The following is a 26,251-nucleotide window of genomic DNA, read 5'->3' as shown; positions in this document are numbered from 1 at the left end:
CATAAACCCAAGTTCAAAAGATTAACAAAAGGCAAAGACAGCAGAATTCATGCATCCTCAGCTGTGACATCCTTCACTCCAGAAGTGCCAACCCCAGCATCGACTTCAGCAGGGACCTCAGGCTCAAAGTTGAGGACAGCATCAGCAAAGGCACCATCAAGGTTCCTGGCCTCTTCATCAGCCTCCTTAGAATCTGCAGTGGACTTCGCGTCATCCCCAGGGACTTCACCAACTGAAATCAGATCGGCCTCAGTACCCAGGGATGACAGAAACCTGTTAAGTTCCTCCTGAGCAGCTTCAACAGTTAGGCGACCAGACAGAAAATGCCTCAACAACTTAGCACGAGTCGTCAACTGATCAAGGCACTTGGAGTTCACTGCATCCTCACGAACCTCAGCCAAAGTAGCCTCCAAGTCGGCAACTTGCTTCTTCTTTTCCTCCAAGGATTCCTCCAGCTCCACGACGCGCTTCCCCTTCAGCTCCAGAGCAGCATTAAGACTTGAAATTTGTGCGTCCTTCTCCTCAACCTGCTTCTTCTGATTCTTCACCTCTTCTTCAGCAACGCGCCTCGCATTGCTTATCACTCCAACTGAAGAGCGAAGAGAGGTCATTTCCTTCTCAGTAGAAATGAAGTACCCTCGAGTTGCAAGCAAGTTCTGCAGAGACTGTAGGAACCAAACCAAAGGATGTCACCTAAGAAAGCAGTGAAGAAAGAAGAGCAAAGGAAAAGAAAACTCACGTTAAGTTGAAGAGACACTGCTTCGCTAACAATCCGGGCAGGAGTCATTTTCTCTAGACGCCTCTCCGCGCCAGGAAACAGCACCTTCTCCGTAGTAGGCCAAAGCGATGAAGACATTGACGCACCAGCAAGAAAGTCAGAAGGGACGCGGACTACGTAGTCAGCATCCTTAGGCGCCTTAGGAATATTCGGAGGAGGACTGGGCATTGTCTTGATAGGAGGGACGTCCAGTACCACGTCCTCAGCACTGGTTGAAGTTTGCTTCCTTTTCTTCCTCATAGCACGTTCAAGCGTCTCGTCGTAAGACATCTTCGCAGACTTCCCTGATTGAGATTCTAGAACAGAATCAACCAAGTAATCAGTCCAGATTAGTCAGAAACCAAAAACGAGAAAAAAATCGAAGTAAGTCTTTTTACCAGCAGCCATTTTTTCTCCTTCACTTGTTTTTGTGGTGGTACTAGGTTTTTCAAAAGTACGTTTAGCAATCGGAATGCTCAGAACAACTTCTACTTTCCTCAAACTGCTCCTCCCTGGTGAAACCACTGAGACGTTGATTTCTGCGACAAAACAAGCCATAAGAACCATGTCAAAACACCAACGGCCTCTTACTTGCTTAACCCAATACCCTTGTGTGTGACCAATATAGGATCCATTCTAAAGGGCTTTGGACCATTTGACTAGCCCAAAGATCATCTCTCATAGTCTAGCAATAGAGGATGACGCCCTAATAGAATGAACTTATTATCTCCATAATAGTGATCCTTGATATATCTAGTAATTGCACTTATCGAAGACATAATTCCTTCAATCTCCCACTTGTCTGAGACAAGTGCGCAATATTCAAATTCCTTAAGTCAATGTGTGTCGATTTGATAATATGATTGCATCTCATGTCGTGATCATATTAATCTACAAATCTTTCTTGAAATCTGAGTTAGAATTACAAAACAAATGGTTACAATGTAATCCATTTGAGCACGGCCATGCATTTTCTGAATTCTCCCTCTTCAAGGGCCCAAGACACACTCCTAATTAAATAGGTAGACTCAATCCAATCTTATGGCAACCAAAGCTCCCACTCAACTCATGAAGTAACCGGGAAACATCCTTTATAATCTCCAGTTACGGCCAGACGTTTGAATGTACCACAGTTAAAACAATCATTGAATGGAATCAGTGTTCCACTCATGTCAAAGGAATCCACTAATATATCCGGAAGCTCTATACTTGAACTTCAAAGTAGGTCTATAGTTCGATCATGCATCATTCATGCATATCCATGTGATTGACCGAGCATCACTACGCTCCTATAGCCCATGAAACTGCGCTATCCAATCAATCTTAACATGTTAGTCCATTATTGGAAATCATTTATGTCCAGTTTAATGACTCCGAACTAGGAACTTAAATAATATATGAATTTTGTTCACCTGTGGGGTTTCATTCAAAAGGTCATCAACCTAGTGAGCCCATCAATTCATAATTATTTTGGACATTTTATTTAATCTTGAAACCACGATTAAATAAGATTGAAACTTTGTTTCAATTGATAAACATAATTCTGCAAGCCAATGTATTTACTTTTGTAATATGCTTTCTCAAAACATACACAACTAAAATTACATAACTTGCTTCAATCCAAAAACCTTAGTATGACTCTCATACCTTGGTCATGGAAGGGGTTCAGTAAGTATAGTTCATGAGACATTCTCATAAACATGAATTTTGCGATTTCTAAATCTTATAATCATTTTCATCTCCATACACTAAGAATTTTCCTTCGCCCTTTCGCAAGGAACTTAGGAATTTCTAATTTGTATTCCAACGTTACATTGGATTTCGATTGAAATCTATCATCACTTGTTCTTAAAACACGTGAATCAAATAGACGAGTATAGTCCATGGTATGCATGATGCATCCTTTGCAAATCGCATAAGGATCATCACTCAAAGTCTTAATTTCATCAATCCTTTCTCAAGGTATTGAATCATTAAGCAACGTGCCATGTCACAAGGGATTGAAACTCTTTTCAATATAATGTTGAACCTTATAAGAATATTATCAATATAAGCTTCTTAACCAAAACTCAAACATCCTTCGAGACCTATCTATATAGATCTTGAATCCCAAATGTACTCATCTTCTTCTCCAAGGTTTTCATACAAAATGCATTAACCATTACTTGACTATTCAAGCAACAAATAATCGCTCTTTGTACTAGACCAAGAAGACTTCATAGCTCCCACTAAACATCTTGTACACACAAGACCTTTTCTTCATTTTACAAGAACATCAAACGATTTGATTAACTCGCAAAATTAAGAACATTAACTCCCTGATGCTAACTACAATCCATTATGGATCTTCTATGCATCCCTAGGATTATTGGATCTCCAAACTTTTGATTGTATCATATACAAATCTTATTTCATGAACAATTTCAAGAAAGTGTTTTGAAATCCATCTACCTAATCTTATAAGGTAAAAATCACTAAAATATCTTTAATAGATCTTTGCAACATGACTAATGTAAAGGTTTCATCGCAGTCATAGTCATACTAAGAATTTGTTGAATCCCTTAACAAGTCTTTGCTTTAGTTAGAAAACGTTTTTCTTTCTTGTCTGCTTTGCTTATATTGGGTTTCACCCAATTTAGGCAAATTACTCAATTGTCATACACTTGCTTACAGACTTAGGATCTATTTCAGATTTCCTGGTTTTAAACCACTTGGAGTCATAACTTGTCAAATCATCTTTATTACTTGCATAATCATAATGTTCCAAAATAAATATTTTAGAACTCTTAGTCAATATGAAATCATATTTCTTTGGCTAAGTTTTACATATGCTAGTCATTATTGTGGGTTTGATGCAACAATTGAAACTCATACAACAATTTTGTTTAGTTTTCAATGAGAAACGACAATAGAGGATGTGCACTTGGAATGTACTACCTTCGACACATGGTTATTAATCCCATTACACATAATGAGACCACGCGTTGTCATTTGTAACATGAGGTGAATCATGCTCATAGTGTTGCTTTTATTCGATAACTTCTCAAATTTCTTCGAGATTTTCGAAATCACTTTTCTTGAACTTTTTCAAGGCTCTCGAACTTTTCGAGATTATTATGCTCCTACTTACCTTTTGAGGAGGCATTATTTAGCATAGGGTGAACCAACCATGGTTTTGAACCATGTTTGTTTGTTGCTTTTCTCGAACTCTTTTGAGATTTACACTACTCCCACTTGACCTTTTGGAACAATTTCCATAAGGGCACCTACTTGAGCAACAAACATTTTGTGCTAAGTATGGTTGTGTAGTAGTACCCCGTGCTCTATATAGGAATCGAACGTGCATCAAACGGTTTAATACATGTTTTATTCCTTGCTTTGTAGAAAGACTTAATAAGAACTTTTCTTATCCATATCACATATGAAGCCTTTGCTGCATTTGATTTGACGTATGTAGTTTGTTTAGTTTTGTAGCTTTTCTTAAAAGTATATCCCTTGAACAATGGTTGGAAGATAGGTAATTTACATCCATTATCAAAATATATCTCATATAGATTGATAGCTTCTTCCATAAACACTTCACAAGGTTTGCTTTTGGAATTTGTTGTAAAACGTTTTCACAACTCTTGGATGTTTATCAAGGTCTTGGCTTAAATTCTCATTATTACGATCATATCTCAATACTTTGAATGTGTTGCCAAGCACATGTCTCGACTTAAATTTTCACAATTACAATCATATTGTAGTGTAATCATTATCTTGTTAAGTTGATACTGAACTTCATACTGAACATTTTGAACTTTTCAAAATTTTCACTTCCATGCTTCAACTAAGCATAAATAGTGATCGTATCACAAATGAAGTTTCATTGTCTGTCTCTAGCCTTTGAACCTTTGGTTTTCTTACATCGATATGTATTCGACCTTGAGTTCGCATCATCATTTTTCTAAATGGTGACTTTGTCAAAGTTTCAAATTAGAATGATAATTACATATATCAATGGATTCATAATTCAATGATATTGAAAGTCCATCCCTTTGGATCTTCCGCATGCAATTTTCATTTTTATTCGAATTAATTGACATTTTAGAGACAACTTATATATATATGTATGTATATATATATATATGTATGTATATATATGTATATATATATACATATATATACATACATATATATATACATACATACATATATATATACATATATATATATATGTATATATATATATATATGTATATATATATATATATGTATATATATATATATATGTATATATATATATATATGTATATATATATGTATATATATATGTATATATATATATATATGTATATATATATATATATATATATATATATATATATATATATATATATATATATATATATATAGAAATGGTTTAACTATTTCTATCATATAGAACTTTAAACCTATTTAGCAATTCAAAACACATTATGACTCAAAGAAGCATAGAATAACATTTATTCTACGTTTTTGAATCTTCGATGTTTAGTCATTACTAACATTGAATGGTGTTTTGATAATGGCAAGAATGAATAACATTTATTAAATTCTAGCCAATTATTAGTGGTGAAATACTGGTTCTACTTGTAAAGTTGCAACTTTTGCTTCCAGACTTGTAGATTCTACTTGTGAAGTTGCAACATTTGCTTCTAAACTTGTAGATTTATTCCTCTTTTAGCTAATTTCTTCCTTTAGTTCGACCAAATTGTGCAATGAGTGATCTAAACAAGACATCATATGTCCAAGAAGTAGCAATATGCTAAATCAATTTCTATAATATAATTCTTAAATTGGAACATTTCCATTCTTTTACCTTCCAACTATATGAGGTAGTTTCTAATCAATTGGAATTCATCCATTTAATTTTAAACATTTGTTGTTCATAACAACTTTTAGCATGTAAGTAGTTCTAGGTTTGAGAAGTAGCAACTTGTTTGCATTTCTTGGCCTATAACTTCTTAATGCAATCCTCATATATTCCTAAACCTTTCCCGTTTGAGCCACCTAGAACATTTCTCTTAGGTTCAAAATGATACCTTGCTCAACTACTTTAAGCACTTTTCATGATTATGCTAAGTCTATTCTATCATTATTTATATTTGAGTTTAATCAAGCATTAAACTCTATATAAAGTAGATGAAGAATACTGTCATTTGATCAACTTTTGATCATTGAGATTTCCAATCACTTTCTTATATTCAATCATATTGAAGATAAGAGATTTTATTGGACTTTTATACTTGTCTTTTGGAGGGTTTGTACCTCTCATCTCATTATATCCCTTGAAATACTTTTCAAAATGAAGATGTGCTGGCATTTTACTCAAACATTTTGAATAAAACCAACCTTAGACATGTAACATGGATTTCTAAAACTTGCCTTTTAGAACAATCTTAGCAAAATTAGAATATAGGTTTATGGATTATCTTTTAAACTTTTTGAGAACGTTTCTCAACTTTATTTTCAATCGAGGAGATTATATATAAAAATAAAATTAGAACGATATGTTACTTACAAGTAAACGCAAAATTCAATTATGTTTATTAAAATTTAAAGTACCATAAGCGAATTAAATTGGTAACTTTAAAACACTCTATTCAATTTAAGTGATCCCAACTTGAATTAAGTGATTCCAAGATCCTTTATTTGTGCAATAATTAACCAGAGTGAGGCTCTGCAATCAACCATTACATTTTCAAGGTGAGTAAACTCTTTACTGATTACAACTCTTGTAATTCTTGGTTTAATTAACCATCGCATGTTTAATTATTACTCTTAGCTTCAAGGTTCTAAACGCTTTAGGTAACCTTGTTGAATATAACCAATTAAAAGTGTAGATATGCGGTCCTACCCCCACTTCCCCAAGATATATTATGATGCTCTGCTGAGGGCTGACCCATCACAAACGATCAAGGTTTTCGTCGGGTTTTTAATTGGAAAAGCTGCATCAATATTACTGGGATCTAGATTTATTATGTTGTGACTAAATAGTGAACTCTAGCGCATCATCATAAAACATCAATAAAATCTAACATGCATAAAATACTGAATGCATAAATAAGACATAGCATGGCCCCTAATCCTAAGAAAACTAATAAAGTAAATGCTCCCACTTGAACCATCATGGATCGCATCCACCTTGCTCCTTTGGGCCTTCACTTCATGGGCTTCTTGGATTAACTGCAACCTGTAATTCTACTCTATTCTATCTACGACTTAAATAAAATAAAATAAAATTACAAAATACTTTATCGGTTCGTAGACCGTACTAAGATTACAAAAATACATCACGATGCGCAGATCATATTTAGCAATCTACTGGGCCATACTAGTCATTATATAGCAATAAACAACATCATATATTATAAAATTGCCACATAATAAATCACTCATCATGCTTTCCTAAACTACAACATCGAATGTTCACAATTAAGGAAACATGGCATCTAAATATCTCATATTTTAATTAAAGCAATTAGATAATATCATATATTATTCATGATCATCAATAAAATATCATATATTCTAAATTAGTCATGAGATAGAATTAAATCTTATTTTAATCTTAAAAGATAAATCATATTTATCCTCAAAGATTATCCTAACAAAGTTAGGAAATTCTATCCTAATTACTAGCCAATCACAATATTTTAAATCAATTATATCCAAAAATAATTATGGGATAATCACATTATTTAAATCAATTATTATCCTTTTGGAATATGCTCAGAATATCCTAACAAATCTTATCCAAAATTAACCACTTTAATTTAGGATAATTACCAATTTAACAACTTAAATATGGATAATATCAAATATAACAACTTTTGAATATTTGATTTTATCCTAAAATAAAAGATTTTATCCAAATAAAACCAAATTTATCTTTTAAAATAAAAGATCATATTTTCAAAATATTTTAACTTATCCAAAATAAAACTGATTTTATCCCAAAATAATTCATAATTATCTTGAAATAAATTTTCAAAAACTGAATTTTTTTTTTTTTAAAATACCGCAACCACCAACGTCGGCCACCGTGGTTGGCTAGCCGAAGCTAGCCACGGTGGCTGGCTGCTGTGACAGCAGCCACTGCCACAAAGGGCAGCAGCGTGGAGCTGCTTCTGCTGGGATGCAGGCCACCGTGCGTGGCCAGCCAAGGCTAGCCACGGTGGCTGGCTGCTTTGCAGCAGCCACTGCCGCGCAAGGCAGCAGCGGCACCAGCCGTACAACGGTTGCATGCTGCTGCCCACAGCCACCATGGACCGCCGCCCTCCCTAACCCTCCCTCTTGGACCACCACCTGGTCGGCAGCCGCCGTGGCTGCGCCACCCAGCCGCGGTTGCCGACCAAAATTATTATTTTTTTTTGTGTTTTAATTTAATTAAAATAACATTTATCCTAATTAAATTAAATCAGTCCATAAAATTAAAATTAAATCACATTCAACTTTAAAATTAGGTTTCATCATAAAATTAATCCCAATTTAATTATAACTTTTAAAATTAAATCTATGATCATACATAAAACATTTTTATGATAAATCAATTCAATTAAAATTATGAAACATAAAACAAATCGAATTAAATCAAAATCAAGCACAAAAATCATATTTTAGGGCTTGGAATTTTCGAAATTAGGGTTAGGGGGTTCGAAATTTTCGAACAATTTAGGGCATAATTCGGTCCTCTTCATGGCTATTTGAGCATAATTAGATCGCATTTAATCGATTCCAAAAGTTTAATCACATTAAAAGTAACAATTGAACCATAATTAAATATTCTCCCTCCTAATTGAATTAAAATTATGGATTATCAAAGAATTATTGGCAATATGCGTAAATGCAATAGGCTAACTGATACCACTGTAGGAGTTTATAGGTACTACGCAGCGGAAATAAACATGAATCATATTCATACAGTACCTAATCCAAGGATCTAATGCATAACACATAAAGAACAAATAATTGTACCTTTGAAGCGTGATTCCACGTGCGAACGAGCAAGAACAAAGGGAGATAAAGAACCCCAAGCGTGATTCCTCTACTTGGTCCACGGGCACAAGTTAAGACCTCCACTAATGCTAGTTAGTTGCAATTGAAACCTTCAATTGACCTTCTACGGAGAAGAGCGACAAACTAACCAATAACCACCACGATAACCACCACGAACCACCATCTATGGGCGGCGGCCGTACATACGTGAGGGGAGAGAGAGAGCCGTGAGTAAGAGAGAGAATTAGGGTTTTGGGATTGGTTGCCTTGATGTCAAAAATTCACTGTGTGTGAATTATGACTGCTTCTTACAAACCCTAGGCATGGATCTTATTTATAGATCTCATCTCTAAATAAGAGCCCATGTCAAAAGCCCAAAACCTAATTCCAATCCAACTATGCATGATTAGTTAATTGCTCATGAGGCCCATTAATAGGCCTCTTACTTGCTTAACCCAATACCCTTGTGTGTGACCAATATAGGATCCATTCTAAAGGGCTTTGGACCATTTGACTAGCCCAAAGATCATCTCTCATAGTATAGCAATAGAGGATGACGCCCCAATAGAATGAACTTATTATCTCCATAATAGTGATCCTTGATATATCTAGTAATTGCACTTATCGAAGACATAATTCCTTCAACGACAACTACGAATGTAGAAGAAATCAAAGTTCAAGAAGAGAAGATTACCTGAAGAAGTGGCCGAAATTCGAGTAAACCGCCGGAGAAATCAGCGCGAAGTTGAGAAATTAATTTGGGAATTTTTAAGAGAGAGAAAGAGAAATTGGGGGAAGTGTGTAGAAATTAGCTAGGCACGGTTATTTATACAAGTGGTTGAGAGAAGTTAAGGCAGTTTTTCAAATTTAGTAGGTTAGTGGGAAGTTAATTGTTTTCTTGATCTTCCCACGATCAATCCAATAATTGGGGGCAAATTGTTATGGTTAATTTTCAGGCTCGTCTCGACGCACGACAAGACGCATGACTAAAGGGACGATGGAACAGCGAGTATGACATATCTTCCTGAAAACTCGGTTTGACTAAGTCTTGAAGAATATTCCGCTTGAGCAGTTTGCTTCCCCTATTTTGATGGGATCTTTCCCCGGATAATTCAAAGATATCAAGAGGATAGCTACGAGACCAGGTCAAGCAACGGTCCCCTATTATCATGGGAGACGTTTGACGCATCCCCAACGGCTATCTTCCCAGCTTAATTAACCTTGTCTGTTTGAGTATAAATAGTAGAACATTTGTGTCAATTAGGATATATCATTCGTACTACTTAGCACTTAAACTTTAAAGCTCTCGAAGTATTGTAATCATCAGTTTTTCATAGTGAATCGGTGGTCTTGCACCCACCCGCAGTTTTTCCCGCATTTGGGTTTTCTGCGTAATCAACTACCTTGTCATTTATTGCTTTAATTTACGTTTTCTATAGCCTATTACTCTAGCCGTCGTACGTCCCAGCCTGAGGACGCCCTTTGGCGAAATTTGGCATAAACAGGTAGTAGGTGTACTTAAATAGTATTCTTTAGTACCTTGAGTAGCATAAAGTATTGTTAATTTGTTATATTCTTTTTCTTTTTAAATTTAAAAACATATTTTGTAAGGTGTTATGTTTGATGTACGTGGTGAGGTGTTTGTTTTTGTTGTTGGGAGTGTTAGAGGTCGGTGTTCCCCATTTGTTTTTCGGGTGAGTTATATTCATTTTGTAAACTGCCCATATTAGGGATTACGTTGATTGGTGTACTAGTAGTATCATACACTTCCTATTCAATTGCTTGCTAGTTAATTCTTCTTCAATTCGGTTCCCTGGTTGGAAATCTTGAATCCACTACTATATATTATTGTTTCGTAAAGCTTTAACAAATTGTTTCTGTCTAGATCCGATTGCCCAAAAACACGGGCCCGAGATCCTGATACTCCTATCGGCAAGCTGAGAACCTACACAATGAAGAGAAGTTAGCTAACCCCGGGGTGGTCCGCGGATAACCACTCCGATGATAAAGTCAGAATGTGTTTAAGAAGAAAAGAAGGTAAGTATGAGAGAGAAAGTAGAGAGAGAGAGTAGAGAGTAATTAATGCCCTCATTAATGAGGTCTTACCTATTATTTATAATGATCATCCTTGACATGTGGCTCTCAACCATGCAAAGCTTCTTTAGCCAAGTGTCAAGCTTCTGTTGCCACGTGCCGAATTCCGACAAGCCGATATGTCTGCTTTGTGGTACATATCAGCGTACTTAGTAATTATCCTAGGTTTGATCATGTGTTCTTCAAGATATCGGTCTTGCTTCACATATTATCCCATACACAAATAATGTTTTTAAATTTCCTAATGTATTATGTATCATAGAGCATGATGCTTATATTACCTTAATGAGATTTATGAGATTTGATCCCTTTAAATCACTGAAAATTGAGATAAAAAGCGATGTCACAACTCCGCCACGTCAACTTGGTGGAGCATGCTTATCAATTACTTCGTATAATGCATTTTGACAAAGTATACTACGTGTATAACCACTTAGAAAAAAAAGTGCAGGTTAGAAATGCAAAAGTTACAACAATGGCACATGGTTTAAGGGGGACAAAACAATGGTAACAAATACATAATGCCACAAGTTCAAGGTCCATGCAATGGATGAGGTGTCTTATGCCTGCAAATCTAGACAAATGGATATGAAACTGCTTTCAAGATTAACCTCCTTGATGGCCAAATATCATGGTATCATGAATCATCCCTCAAAAAAAAAAAAAAAAAAAAAAAAAAAAAAAAAAAAAAGGGTAAAAAAAAAGCTAAGGGTCTTTTGGAGAATTGGAATTGAAGGGAATTTAATTTAAATAAGTAAGATTGGTTGAATTCTAATTGGTGCTACAGCTGTTGCATTAAAGATCTTTCATATGTCAAAATATAAATACTTGTATATTAAAAAAATCTTGTATATGTTGCAATGCATGGCTTTAGTATAGTTTGATCACCCTTTTTTAAAAATAAAATACTCCAGCTGGCCCTATTAAACATTTGATTAACAATCATAGTTGTTCAAATCTTTGATTTGAAACCCTGAAATGGTTCTCTAGACAAGCTATATATCCTTTATTACAGTTTTAAAAAAAGCGTTAAATATTTATATTTTTCAATTTCAGGATAAATAAGTTTAGATTTATGAGTCAATCAAATGCATCTTCAATGATCTATTTGATATACAATTATAGTAATGTTATACTTCCTATGTACGGTAACTTTGAAAAATAAATTAAATCTATTGCTCCGTTGATTCTAAAAGGATCAAACTTATCTTACAAATAATTCAAATGTAGATATTTTACTAAAAAAAATAATAAAAAAAATCAAATGTAGAATTACTACCATTATCATCAAATATTACTACATATAGAGACATGACGTACGTATGAGTAAATGTGCAATGAAAGATATTTTTACAACCAATAACATTTTAAAGATATCTTAATTTGTCGAGATTCAAGTGTGTTAAAAATAAAAAACGAGTTTCTAAAATAAGGTGAAAAGAGTCTGACTTTTCTATCGGCAATAACTTATTAATCACCCGAAAAAAATCTTCTATCATGAGACAAAAGTGTATAAAGAAGAAGACCTATATAAAATATAATATAAAATAAAAAATATTCGAATGAAACACCTTATATTAAAACCAAAACACGATCACATTGTGTGACATCTAATCCATTTCTTCCAATCCCATAGGCTATAGCCTCAAACACACACCTCCCACACCCAAACAAAAACACACACAAAAAAGTGCCTATAAAAAAAATCCCCACCACTTTGTTAACTATTACTAGACACTACACCAAAATACCACAATTTTTATCTTTTTCTTATCATTAATAATTAATTTGCTCATCACTCATTCGCCGGCGATATTTTTCCGGCGATCTAGAAAATTTTCCGGCGAGATGGACCGACGAGAAAATATCGGTACGAGTTGTAGTGGTAGTAATAACGATAATAATAGTAATAGTAATAGTAATAGTAATAATAATACGAGTAATGCTATTATTAGTAAGAAGAAGAATAAAAGTAAAAAAGGGTTGTTGGAAATGCAATGGACCAACGAAAAACATTCAGATTTTTTGAGATTAATGGAAGCAAGTTTTGTACGGAATTTGATGGAGAGAAGCAGCAATGAAGAAACTACCAAGATTAATTCAAGACTTGACCGTTTTGTCCCTGATATTTCTGAGTCTACCCTTGATATACATCATAGATCAGGTAATTTTACTTTATTTTTTTATTTTATTTTTCAAAGATATTTTTCAAATTAGATATTTTTAGCATGCAATAAGGCTTGTTTGGATTATCAAGGGAGAGGGAGTGGGAAAAGGAAAGGGAAAGAATGAGAATAAGAAAGTTATCCTTGTTAGTTGTTACACCACATTCATACAATCATACTTACTTGGTGTGGTCGTCACCACCGTCCTTTCTCCCTTTTTCGTCTCTAATTATTTTATCACGTGATTTTTGAGGGTTTAAATAATAAGTCGACCTTGAAAATTTAAGAACGAACTTGAGTTTTTATGGTTGAATTTGACAAATCTAAAATCATACTCCGTAATTTGTTAGCATCAAAATTGATGATATAACAGTAGAAACGTTTTCATATTTATTTTTTATTTATTTATTTTTTATTTTTTTGAGAATTTTAGGGTTGCCGGTTTTTTGATGGGTTTGGGTGGTTATATGAATGGATAGTGGTGGATTTTCAAGGTGTTAGGGTTTTTTTAGGGTTGTGCTAGTGAAGCCTTGAAGGTGACGGCGGTGGGGTAGTGCCGGTGGTTGTGGGGTGGTGTTGGAGTTGGTGTTGGTGGTGGTTGTGGCTAGTGAATAAATATACAAAAGGTAAAAAAAAAAAAAAGATCATTATAGAGTTAGGGTAAGAAAATAAAGGAAATAATTAAAATGACATTTTAAAAACGGAGTACTAACAAAAGGGCTTCAATTTTGTTCGTACTTATCACCCCTTAATATTCACGTTATATACAAATATACTATTATAAAATTGTGTAATAAGTTTTGAGATTTTTTGATAAATCACAATCGTTGTTAATAACGTTTGATTTATAATCATATACTAAAATGGTCATCATGACTCATAATAAAAAAATCAAATAAATAATTAGGAGTATAATAATTAAGGATAGCATAATCTATATATATACATAGATCTTATTTTTGCTTTTATTTTACTTGTATTTTCTAATTATTTGGGTTTTAATTTGCATGTAATTTTAGGGCAAAAAAGAATAATTTATTGATCTTTATTTATATACTCACTTTAATGGTAGAATTAGGCAAATTAAAGGATTAAAGGGTGTGTGGTTGATTAAATGACATAATAAAGTTGCACTTTTTTGACAATTAAATTTTTATTTATGTGATCAATTTTAACATCTAAATATCTAATGAGTAGTACAACTTTTACTAATTATAGGAATATACAAAGATCTTACTCAATAGTCAAGACCAGGTTTTGTGTAAGTAAAAGATATCCTTTACTTGTAACAAGATTATGACCACATGTCACACGACTCACAAAAATACAACTTATCCACCCTTTAGTAATAAAATCTGATCTTGTATTTATTTTTAACACTTTTTTATTGTCTAATACTGTATCAACTCTTATTACAGTAATTTATTTTTTTTAAAAAAATCTAGTTTTTTAGAATATTATGTCTTTATTTTTTTTTGAAAGACATTATGTCTTTATCAATAAACTAAATATTTAGTTTTACTTCCCATTAAGAATATTAAATAAAAACGGTCTCGTACATAGTTCACATTTGACTATTAAAGGAGATATAACATTATACGCGACAACTTAAAATGTAAAGTTAAAAAAAAAAATTACTCCATGATACTATTATAATTTATATTAATATATATTTCATAAAATTATAAAATTAATGAATTTACAAAAAAAAAAATGTAATTTAAATATCATTAATGAACAGTTAAAAAAAAAAAAAAAAAAAACTTAAACTGATACTGATACGTAGAATGTAAAATGTCGAATATTAATAAGTTAAAAAATTCTTTAAGAAGAAATGGGTTAAAAATTATGGAAGAAAGGGTTATTATTCATTGTTGTGTCCTACACGCAGAAAGTAACGCAGAATATGGCTATTGAGTACTTTCAGATATTTATAGCGTGATAATCTTGACCTTTTTAAGATTATATACTTGATGTTTTTGTGATATTTATAAGATCTTTTCATTTCTTACAAAATGTGCTTTAATAATAACGATATATCAATTTTAAATAATTTTTGTTGGATTAAAAATGCAGCACATTCGACAGATCGAGTGAGCAGGACTTGTAACAGGCAAAAAGAAAGAGGAATTATTCGTCCTTATAAAATGACACGTGACCAGGTATGTTTTTGTGCATTTTTTGGATCGAATTTCTTTCATTTTCTTCGGGGAAATGGAAAAATTAAATTAAGAGGAATAACATATCATATAGTAATAGTTTTCCCAAAAAAAAAAAAAAAAAAAAAAAAAAATCATAATTTGAAACATATTATTTTACTTCGTAATGTTTATAGATAACTCTTTGCCTTGTTTACACTACAGTTTCATTCATTTGTTTTTACGTGACAATAAAGATGATGGCCTAGATGGGAGTAGCTGAGGAGAATAAGATTATAAGAATAACGAAAGTAAATAGAATTAGATGATATATGGAGTAACATTCTTCACTTTTGGAAAATATCAAGGATAAAATTTGTTTTTAGCTGAAATAAACGCAATAGTAAAGGTGTCAATTCGAATGTCTTGATTGAATTCGGTAGGATCATTGGTCAACTTCGAATTGAGTCGGTTAGGTTAGTTTTTGACACATCTACGTAGCAGTAACAATTGTTATTAAGTACTCGTAGTAAGATTAGTAAACACTAAACTGTGGGGGAAAGGAAAAGATATTTAAGAGTGGGGGCGGTTCACAACCATGATCTTTTTCATGAAGGTGGGGCCCTTTACAACTACGTGTATTCATATAATGATCTTTAATAGTCTTGCATCATAAAATATCCAATCTTTATGTTCCTTTTTAGTGACAGCCTGGCAGATTATCAGTTGACAATTCATTTTCACTTTTTAAAAAAGATTTTTCTTTTTTTTTTTTCTTAACGTGAATACGTGTGTCAGAAATTCTCCTTATTTATTTTTGTATAATTTGTTGTGTATTTTCTCCGTATCTTCTTTTACCGGCCAAATTTCCTTTTTTGGAATGTTTTGTTATCCCAATTTGTTTTCTATATTTGGATAAGTTGGATCTAACATTTATTCATTTACAAAAATGAGTCATTTTTTTTTAAAAAAAAAAATGACTCATTTGATTAGATAAGAAAAATACGTTTAGTTGTAACTTCGAAAAAATAAATAAAATAAACAATAGTTTGTACTCCGTACTCTAAAACCGGTCTAATGAGAAATACAAATTCAAAAAAAAAAAAATATGAGATATTATTTTGGTACACAAAAAAGTGTTACGTGTTGACATTACTGCCATAGCGTTACCTAATGTATTAATCACACTTAAATTGTAGTAAAAGTGTTACATAAAACACGATTGTTGATAAAACATACTTCGTACAATTTTATATCCAAGTAATTAATTGATGATTTATACAAATAATCAAATACTTGTAGCTAACATGTATGTTGTCTCACAGGTGGTCCCACGAGGAGAGGACAAAGCAGGTGATAAGAACACTACAAATTGATGTGAACTACAGCCTACCGGAATACTGCACCTTCAATACCAACTTTATTTTCGTAGCAGAAGAAGAAGAAGAAGATGCGCAACTAATTAGTTAGCTTTTAGTAATATTTGGATCTTTCTCTAGATTTTTTTTAAAAAAAATTATATTTTTGGTGGTTGTGTTACTTGTGTATGTGTGTTTATCTCCTCATTTGACCCCACTTTTTTTTTTTTTTTTTTTTTTAACTTTTGGTCTTTTCTAAATTGTTTATTCACTTTTATTGAACATTAGGATTGGGTTGTTTCTTTATCACTTTCATGACCCTCTACAAAATTTAGATGTGTTTTGAGTAGTTGAGTACATAAAAGTGATACAACCAAAGAGTTAGAGTATAGTGCTACTTTTTAATAAATCCATATTGTGGAAAAATCTAACCCAACAAAGGGACAAAAGTAACCTTCAATATACACAAGAGCATAATGATGTAATAAGTTTCTTGAAATTATTTTACATACACCATTGTTATGGTTTTTAAAGTTTGTACGTACTATTACTAAGCTACTTGTACAAAAAAATACTCCGTGTATTATTAGGAGCAAGTATTTGATTAACTGAGGGTATTGGGATATGTTAATTAGAGTGCTATTACTTTTAATCACTCAAAAGTTACATAACGAGATAAGGTTATTTTGTTGTAGTTTTTTTTGTGATTTTTTTTTTTTTTGTTTAAATAGGTAAGTGTTGCGCTTATAAAAAGTATTTAAAAATAAAAAGTAGATAAGAAACGAAACAACTTGATTGTTGTCTCCAAATGGGTTACGAGCGAGTTTGATTTACTTGTGAATGAACTAGGAGTTAGAATGAATCATACAATTCCCCTTTACTCTCCCCTTATCCCTTTATCTCCATCCAATAATTGGCGTCTTTGTTAGTGTTCAATGCTTGAGTTTGACACCTTTGTGGGTTTGCACGACATTGCCAACTATCAAATCCGTAACATCAACTGTATGTAAAGATGGATTGATTGGTTTGAAAATTTACTAAAAATATCTACACTTTGAGTCTTTGATAGGAAAACGTCAAATATTAACAGAAATTTATATATGCAACTTAACCCTAATAAAATTAACCATTAATAACTAATCATAGAAATAGTATATACTACTAATCACTAATCAGTCTAATCTACTACTCCGTTTTAATTAATATAAGATTTACAAAAAGATAAGCTAATACAATATTTTATTATACTACCTCCGTTTCGCATTATCTGCAACAAAAGGGTATTATTTGTGAGATATAAAATATTCCTTTGTTGCAGATAATGCGAAACGGAAGTAGTACATTCTTAAGCTAATATTTCATACGATTATACAAAGTATTAGGGCCTGTTCACATTTATTGAACTGAGCTGAATTGGACTGGACTGGATTGAACTGAACTAATTGGAGCTGAATTAAACTGATTAGAGCTGAACTGAACTAAACTGAAATTAAGCTAAAGTGAACATGCCCTTAATTTAGAAAAGCATGTATAGTGCTTTAAGTGAAGTCTAATGTCAAACACTCATTAATTAGAACAAACTTGTTGATTTTTTTTTTGGCCGGGTTTGGACAAGAAACTCTTAAATTACATTTTCGGGCTATTTAGTCTTACACTAACCCAATCCATAAATTATGCGAAGTTTGGGGCTTGCCCCTCTCTTTCACCAAATAAATAAATAAATTATGCGAAGTTGAGCAACTTTTTCAAAAAAAAAAACCCGGTCCGCTACTACCTCTAATTCTCTAAACAAACTCTTTTACTGAACAAGTACAACGTAAGATTATAGCCATTGATCACAAACTTGTAGCAAATAACTTTCATTCTAAATTAGTGTGCCTAGCCCTAACAGCTTCAGGGGTCTGCCCTAACTCAAAACCAAGCCTAAACACAACCATTTCAAACAACACAAACAAAGCTCCTTCATAAAGACTTCCCATAGGAAGCAACGGCCTAGATTCCTCCACGTGTACACCTTGATGATCATCAGCCATTGTCTGAGCTGGCACATGAGCAACAACAGTAGCATACTTCACAGAGGATCCACTCTCAGGCTGAGCTGTAAGAAGCAACACTTTACCACCGTTGGATTTAGCTACCCCACAGATTGCATCAACGGTTGAGAATCCTCCAGGCCCAGCAGAGACAATAAGGAGGTCAGTGGGCCCAATAGGGGGAGTAGTCATGTCAAATACACAGTGGGCTGAGAGGCCCAAATGGGCTAACCTCATGCATAGGGCCTTGAGCATTAGGCCTTCACGGCCCACTCCATAGACGAAGATGCAGCCGTTTTGGGCCGAGGTGGTCTTTATATGGTCCACTAAGAGGTCTAAGGGTGGAGGGGTGGTGGTGGGCTTTGTGAAAATGGTGGCTATTTGGTTGCAAATTTGTGTGGCCATTGATGAACTTGAGTTGCTTTTTTCAGCCATTGAAAAAGTTGAAGACTCACTTAGATGATAATCTATTTATGATGTGGCTGTGAATCTGTGATACTCTATTTATACTACCTTGTAAAATTTATAGTGTTCCTAAATGTGGGCCCAAAATAGAGGAGTCAGGCCCAATTTTAGATTTTAGAAAGGAGGAGAAAGTTGCAAATTGTAAATAACATACTCGTAATCACGCTTTGTGTAACACTTTTTAGATTTTAATTAGTTAAGCTAGTTGGAGCATAAATGAGATTAAATTAGAAATTGGAAATCGTAACACTTTGTTTTCATCATGAATAATGGTGTTTATTTCAAATAACATACTAAAGAGCATGATGTTGATGATGAAGATTAATTTAGCTATTTGCAATTTTGCATACAGATATACCAATTTTGAGCTTGACACGTGACATTTGATTTCACTTAAAAATATTATAAGTTAAGCTAAATTTAGCTTGAGTCTACTGAAAACTTTGTCATTTCAATTACTTCTTTCTTAGGGCCTGTTCAATTCAGTTCAGTTCAGCTCCTAATTTCCCTTACTCATAAAATATTCATTTCAGTTCAATTCAGTTCAGTTCAGCTCCTAATTTCCCTTACTCATAAAATATTCATTTCAGCTCAATTCAGTTCAATTCAGCTCCAATCAGTTCAATTCAGTTCAGCTCAGTTTAGTAAATGTGAACAGGCCCTTAGTTTCCTCTCATTCCCTTACAATAAAAATTACTCTTTTCATCCGGATATAATTGTCACAGTTTCACAAAACTTAAAGATATGACACGAGTACAAAAACAAAAAACAAAAAAGTTATGACCCAAGTATATGCTATCAATAGGGAATGAACAATCATCATAATGAATGAATAATTAAATGGCATAATGTTTGATTTTGAGACAATTTTTTTATTCTCCTTTTAATGAGGGGGAGGGGGAAAGGTAAGAGGGTTAGACTAACTGATTACAGATAAGTATTGATCAACCAATCGCCTCGCAAGTCGCAAGCCACAAGGGACTATTCCTTGATTTTTCTGTTTGTATCAAATGATAGAATTACACTATACAGATTTGATGCAATTACTGAAGGAATATTCCGGTGGAACTGCATCTTTTCTCTCTATATCAACAGCCCTTCAAAAAAAATCTATGTTGGCTGGACGTAGCAAAAGAATGAGGATGAATGATTACATACAGAAGGTGATATAAAGGCGAGTCTGAGCTGTTGACCTCTTGAACTTGAGTTATGTGCGTATCACCATCAGACGACCAAACTAATCAAACTGACAATTAAGTATGGCGTGTGATTGTGTGAACTATGACGATCCTGTTAGAATTTGATTTTCTTCAGATCCAGAAAGGTTGCATTTCTGGAATTGAATCAGTTGTCCTCTTAAACTGCATTCCTCTACCTGAAAGTTAATTGAATATCAGTAGCATATCGTCAGGTTTAAGTTGTAGCACCATCTTAGTTGATTCAAAAACTAACAATGAGAAATAGGACAGACAATATCCTATGCCCTTAAATGGATAGGCCACATTTTGTAAAGAGGTTATATATTCACAGAATTGAGTAAACAAACCACAGATTTCTTAGGAAAGAGGGAGTTTTGGGTAATTAATAACAGGGATGTGAAATTACCTGTGATAAATGTGTCCTAGACAATAAATCACCACACTCTTGAACAAGCGTGACTTCTCCACTATGTACTCTAGCCAAGTCGGATATGAGAACATCCACTTGCTCTGCCTGCAAATATATAATACAAAGTCTCAGTCTAGCATTAAGATTAATCTGCACATCCAGTACTAAGTACTTGAATTTTAACTGTATAAAAATTTTCAATTTCATTTGTCATTATATCACATAGTAAAAGTGTTAACAAGACTTCACCTTGGGCACGAAGCCTTGCACTTGCAAACAAATGCTTTCAGCCACTTTCAATGCTGAATTCACTGCTTCATTTATCTCTTTAATGTTAACCTGGAAAAAGACCCATAGACATTATCAAAGAGAGACATGGGGGAACTCAAGAGAGGTTAGAGCACAAGAGTAGACATATATCTTACCTTTACATTACCATTGAGTGGAAGTCGAGATGATATATTCTGCAAACCTTGAGTTAATTCTAGCAATGAAGAAGAATAAGCTTCTTCTAAAGCAGACCATTCGTCCAAAACGGGAACCTGAGAAAGCATAGTACTGATTAATTCTTTATTATAGTAACTTGAAAGATTAACGTAAAGTGTGCTCTTTGAAGGAATGCCAATGGAGATGTTAGACCTCAGAAAAGATCAAATGAACCTTTAAAAACGGATATAGATACAACCATAAAAATATATCAAAGAAATTGTCCATCTTTGACTAGGCTATAACAAAGAAAGTTTCCTCATGACCAAACACTGGAATACAGAACTCACAATCAACTACCTAGCTCACTGCAGAGGTGCCAGTTCGCACTGAATGATGGCCTTCCTTTTGTAATTTCTTTTTTTCTTAGTAGAGTTGGTAGCTTAGTGCTAGATATGATGCATTAAAAGATTCTCATGTTGCCAATCTCGGAAATTGAGTGGTGTTATTAGACATACAGTAGCAAAATCAAAGCTTAGAAGCCTCACCTGAGTGTCAAGAATTGTTGATAGAAGTTTTGCTTCTTTCAGAAGTCTAACTTCAACACGCTTGCTTTTTACAGAATCCTGAAGCTCTGATATCTTTACTCCCATTGAATATAACAGTTTCTGCAACAATTGAAGAAATTTAGACATTGATCCACAACACACAAGTAGCAAAATGTTGCTCATAAGCATTGCACATACATAGCAATTTCTTTTTTAACCGCGTTTCCTTTAAGATAGGTGGAGTGATATGTAAGATGCCTTCCTCCACTTTAAAGTGCTACTCGTAATATACAAAATTACATGTTCGGAACAAGATGTTTTCGACAATGCATTTAAAAAAGGTCTAGATTATCCTTAGCAAGATAATTTATTAATCTTTGATTCCTAAGCCTACAATATGTGCACTAGTCTCATCTATGTTCATAATTCAATCAAGCATCTCTAATTTAGGTCAATAGTATGTCATAGCTTGTAAAGTATCCACATCATGTTTCTTTCACAATGCTAGAAAAATCTTAATTTGCAAAATCTATGGGACTTGTCACTCTAAAGAACACCAAATAATTGAATTCTAGCACATTTAAGCAGGGATTATAAAACACACAACTAAATAGCAACTACATAACATAAATCAAGAACTCAATTTCAATGTTCAAGTCATATGTATACCCAATTGAAATACAATAAATCAAATACCATCATGGAGTATGGACTCACCTCACTTTGCTTTTTCTGAGAATTCAAGCATGCCTCTGCCTTAGCATTGGCAAACCTGTATTGAAGATGAAGATTATGCAACAACTTAAGCCTTTGAGCATCATCTAGCTGGTTGCCACCCTTCCTCACTACCGCCTTTTTCACCTCCACCGTCCCCCCTTGAGGCCTCGAAAATCCGAGTCCAGGAGGCATCGGAGGAAGATTAAGACTACGCGCCACCTTATTCACTGACCTGTGAAATAACTTATCATCATTACTAACACCCTTAACAGAATTCAACCCCCATTTTGTTGTTGTTGTTGATCATTACTCGAATACGAAAACTCCATTGATCTAGAACACGGCGTAGAATTCCTTTGACAATTGTTATTATTACTATTATTATCATTCGGCTCCGATTTCACTGACTCACAATCCCCATTAACAGAACACCCACCATCATCATCATCATTTTCACCATTAGAGCAAATTCCATTAGCCTGCAACAACTTCGATGCGGCGGAATCCCAACTCCGTTGCCTCACCAATCTAGGCCCCACCTGCATTGGCACCGGCGTATCAGTTCTAGAACCTTCCTTAAAAAGCTTAACAGCAGCCCTAGGTTTCGACGAAGAACGAACCGGGCTAACGGATTTCCTGTTCAACGAATCGGGTCGATTTTCGTCGGCGTATCTCGACTGCAACGGTCGGAAATCGGTGTTAGATCGTCGGAGAGCGTGGTTTTTAGAAATCTGGGATTCCGACGGCGTTGATGGGACTTGCTTCTGGATGTTCGTCGGAGGTTTTACCGCAGGTGACATGAATCTGGAGCTAACTTCACGAACCCTAGGTCGAGATCGACGAGGTTGTTGGGGGTTTGTCGGCATTGGAGTTGAAATTTCAGATGATATTTGGGGTTTAGGGTTTTCCGACGCCATTGTTGGTGGGCTCATTGTTGTTGTAATTGGGGGAATTTGGGGAAATTGAATCGATAAGGAGAAACCCTAGAAATTAAAATTTTGATTGATTTTGGATTTTAGGATTTTAGGGAGTTTTGAGAGGCAGTGAAACAGGAAGCAAAGGAGAGAGAAAATGTGACGTTGAAAGAAGAAAGAGATGAAGTTGAGAAACTAGCCGTTATCCAGATGTTCAACGGTCTTCTAAAAAATAGGGGAAAAAGGGTGAAATTGTTATTTTTGTTTTATTGGGGGAGCCAAACAAACATGTATAGTATTCCTAATTATTTGGATCATTATGATCACATCAACAACATAAAGGAGCTTTAGTGCAAGACAAGTCAAATGAGCTAGTGATATTATGTCACTCATCACCCTCCAATCTTCCGTGATCAAGAAATAAGGATGGTTTATTATCGAATTGATACTAATTTAGATAAATTTGAATTTTCACTAAACAAAATAGAAATACAACAATAATAATCAAATAAAATCTATTTCTTGTTCTTCCAAAATCAATTTTGTCATGTCCTTCTTTAGTTTTTGGTGTTTTTTGTCATCTCATTTTTTAACTTTATCCAATTCACCTTAGGTTTCTCTCATACTTGTTATAAAATCTTCTTTATCTTTATCCATCACATTCTATCGACATCTCACAACTCCAAATCAAATTTGGTATTTATCAATTTCAAAAATGATCATATGCATTGGCATAAAAATTCAGCAAAAACATATTCATCAATCTCACAAAATTTTGATCGTACGTATATGTAGTCACTGAACTAAATTTTAGGGCCGCACAATGTTCGTATAAAGGTTGTGTACAACATTTTTTTTTTTGGTAAAACGAGAGAATTCATATGACATGACTTCAGGCCTGTTGTGATTTACTGAACTGAACTGAAGTGAATTGAATTGAACTATTTATGAGAGAAGGAAATTAGGAACCAAGTTGAATTGAACGGGACTAATTGGAGCTGAACTGAACTGAAATTAAGCTGAAAAGAACAAACCTTTAATGAGTCAATGGGGGTAATTGGAGTATTAAAGAAATTGTAAAAGAAAGATAGTGAGGTTAATAATTTATTGAAAAGTATTGAATGTGAGATGAAAGATATAATAATAAAAAAAAAGTAGTAGTGGGTTAGGATGAGGACCAGAGAGAAGAGAGAGATAATTTTTAAATGTACTGTAGTTTTTTGCCAAAAAAGAAACTATAACACTTATTAAAATACAGCCGAATTTGATAAGTGTAACAATTATTAAAACACAGAGGGGTGTTTGGTAAGTGAGAATTGAGGGTGGGATTGGGAGTTTTAATCCCAATATAAAAAATAAGTCTTGTTTGTTTGGTGGGAATATGAATAAAAAGGGGTTTGAGAATGAGATTATTTATAGGTGAATTCCCACCATTTTATTACCTAGGGAGGGTAGGTAATAAATGGATGGGAATAGGGGGAAAATGACATTTTTGCCATTAATGAAAAGAATGAAATAGTAATCTTCGTAAGGGTATTTTTGTAAAATTATTATTTATTCCCTATATATCCCCATCCACTATCCAAACAAAGCATTGACATATTTTCATGTATTCCATCAATTAATTTTCAATCCCATTCCCACTTTTTAATCCTAAACTCCAAGGGGGTGTTTGGTAATGGGAATTGAGGGTGGGAATGGGAATTTTAATCCCAAACAAAACAAAATCTCTTGTTTGTTAAATGGGATTGAGATTAAAGAAGGGAATGAGATTGGGAATAAATGGGGTGAATTCCCACCATTTCATTACCTAGGGAGGGTAGGTAACAAATGGGTGGGAATGAGAATAAGTGGAAAAAGATATTTTTGCCATTAATGAAAAAAATGGAGGAGAAAGATTAGTAAGAGCAATTTTGTATTTTTGTTATTTATTCCCCATCGAATAATCCGCTACCCAAACAAAGTTTTGTCATATATTTCTATTTCCCACATTTTAATCCCAAAACACTCGTTCCCACGTTCCAAATGCCCTGTAAGAAGAAGAGCCGGTTCGATTGGTCTTTGAATTCCAAGGGTGAGCATGGATCGGATATCCGATCCGAAATCCAATTTCGGATCGGATATCCGTATCCGAAATCCAATTTCGGATCGGATATCCGTATCCGAAAATCTTGAATTTTAATATCCGTATCCGATCCGAAATAGTTCGAATATCCGAAAATCAAATATCCGAAAAATTCGGATCGGATAACTCGGATATCCAATACCCGATCTTTTAATAATAATTTTCTTAAAAAATTTAACTCATAATCATAAAAAACAACCCTGAAATTTCAGAATATATAACAATCAAAGTTAACACATACAATGAGAAATACTTGCATCTAAAAACCCAGATTATTTTAACACTTACATACAAAATATATCGTTTAAATCCTAAGTAAATCTGAAAAAAAATATAAATCAGAAAAGGCTCAGTTTTTGAGACAGAGCCGCCGAGTTGCAGTTGGTGGAGCAACCGTGAGAGAGAGCCACCGCTTATAAGTCGCCGCCGCTACCGAAGTAGGAAATGAAAATAGTTATACATATCTCAGTGAGTCAGTTTGGGGGGAGATCTAAGATAGTGGAATTTGATCTTTAAAAGTTTGAGATAGGAGCGAGGAAGGAGAACGAGAATAGGAGAGAGGAAGGAGAGAGAGAGTGTGACAGTGGGGGAGAGGAAAGTGGCGGTGTGTGTTGGGTGAATTTTGTGTTTTTAGGGCATGAATAAGGGTTTGGGCTTTTAGGTTTGGGCCTAAAAGTTGTTGAATGACTTGAATCTTTTAGTAAAGTAAGTACTTATTTTCTGATATTTCGGATATTCGGATATCCGAAATCCAAAATTTCAATATCCGATTCGATATCCGAAATTCCGAAAATATTTTCGGATCGGTTATCCTAAATTTTCAGATCGGATGCGGTTTGGATTTTCGGATTATCAGATAGTTTTGCTCAGCCCTAAATTCCCAC

At 33.9% G+C, this 26,251-nt stretch overlaps 2 protein-coding genes and 1 pseudogene across 3 annotated transcripts; 1 reads left to right on the top strand and 2 right to left on the bottom strand.

The window, feature by feature from the left end:
- Positions 1-12,764: 12,764 nt before the first annotated feature.
- LOC145609710 (uncharacterized) lies at positions 12,765-16,960 on the top strand. Its single transcript, XM_081665173.1, has 3 exons — positions 12,765-13,034; positions 15,112-15,197; positions 16,499-16,960. Exons 1-3 carry the CDS (start codon positions 12,863-12,865, stop codon positions 16,547-16,549), a joined length of 309 nt encoding a protein of 102 aa, XP_081521299.1. The 5' UTR covers positions 12,765-12,862; the 3' UTR covers positions 16,550-16,960.
- Positions 16,961-18,187: 1,227 nt separating this feature from the next.
- Positions 18,188-19,015, bottom strand: LOC145609255 (uncharacterized). The gene has a single exon (XM_081664783.1). The coding sequence runs from the start codon at positions 18,997-18,999 to the stop codon at positions 18,391-18,393; it is 609 nt and encodes a 202-aa protein (XP_081520909.1). The 5' UTR covers positions 19,000-19,015; the 3' UTR covers positions 18,188-18,390.
- An 856-nt stretch (positions 19,016-19,871) lies between these two features.
- LOC145609277 (protein ENDOSPERM DEFECTIVE 1-like) lies at positions 19,872-23,348 on the bottom strand (annotated as a pseudogene). The gene is made up of 6 exons (XR_014105995.1): positions 22,329-23,348; positions 21,612-21,731; positions 21,063-21,179; positions 20,887-20,976; positions 20,635-20,742; positions 19,872-20,404 (listed from the first exon to the last, which is right to left on the bottom strand). The product of XR_014105995.1 is annotated as a protein ENDOSPERM DEFECTIVE 1-like (transcript).
- Positions 23,349-26,251: the final 2,903 nt, after the last annotated feature.

The sequence above is a fragment of the Chenopodium album genome, chromosome 23 (assembly GCF_948465745.1).
Source record: "Chenopodium album chromosome 23, dcCheAlbu1.1, whole genome shotgun sequence".
Taxonomy (NCBI): Eukaryota; Viridiplantae; Streptophyta; class Magnoliopsida; order Caryophyllales; family Amaranthaceae; genus Chenopodium; species Chenopodium album.
This window is presented reverse-complemented; position numbering and strand designations above follow the sequence as displayed.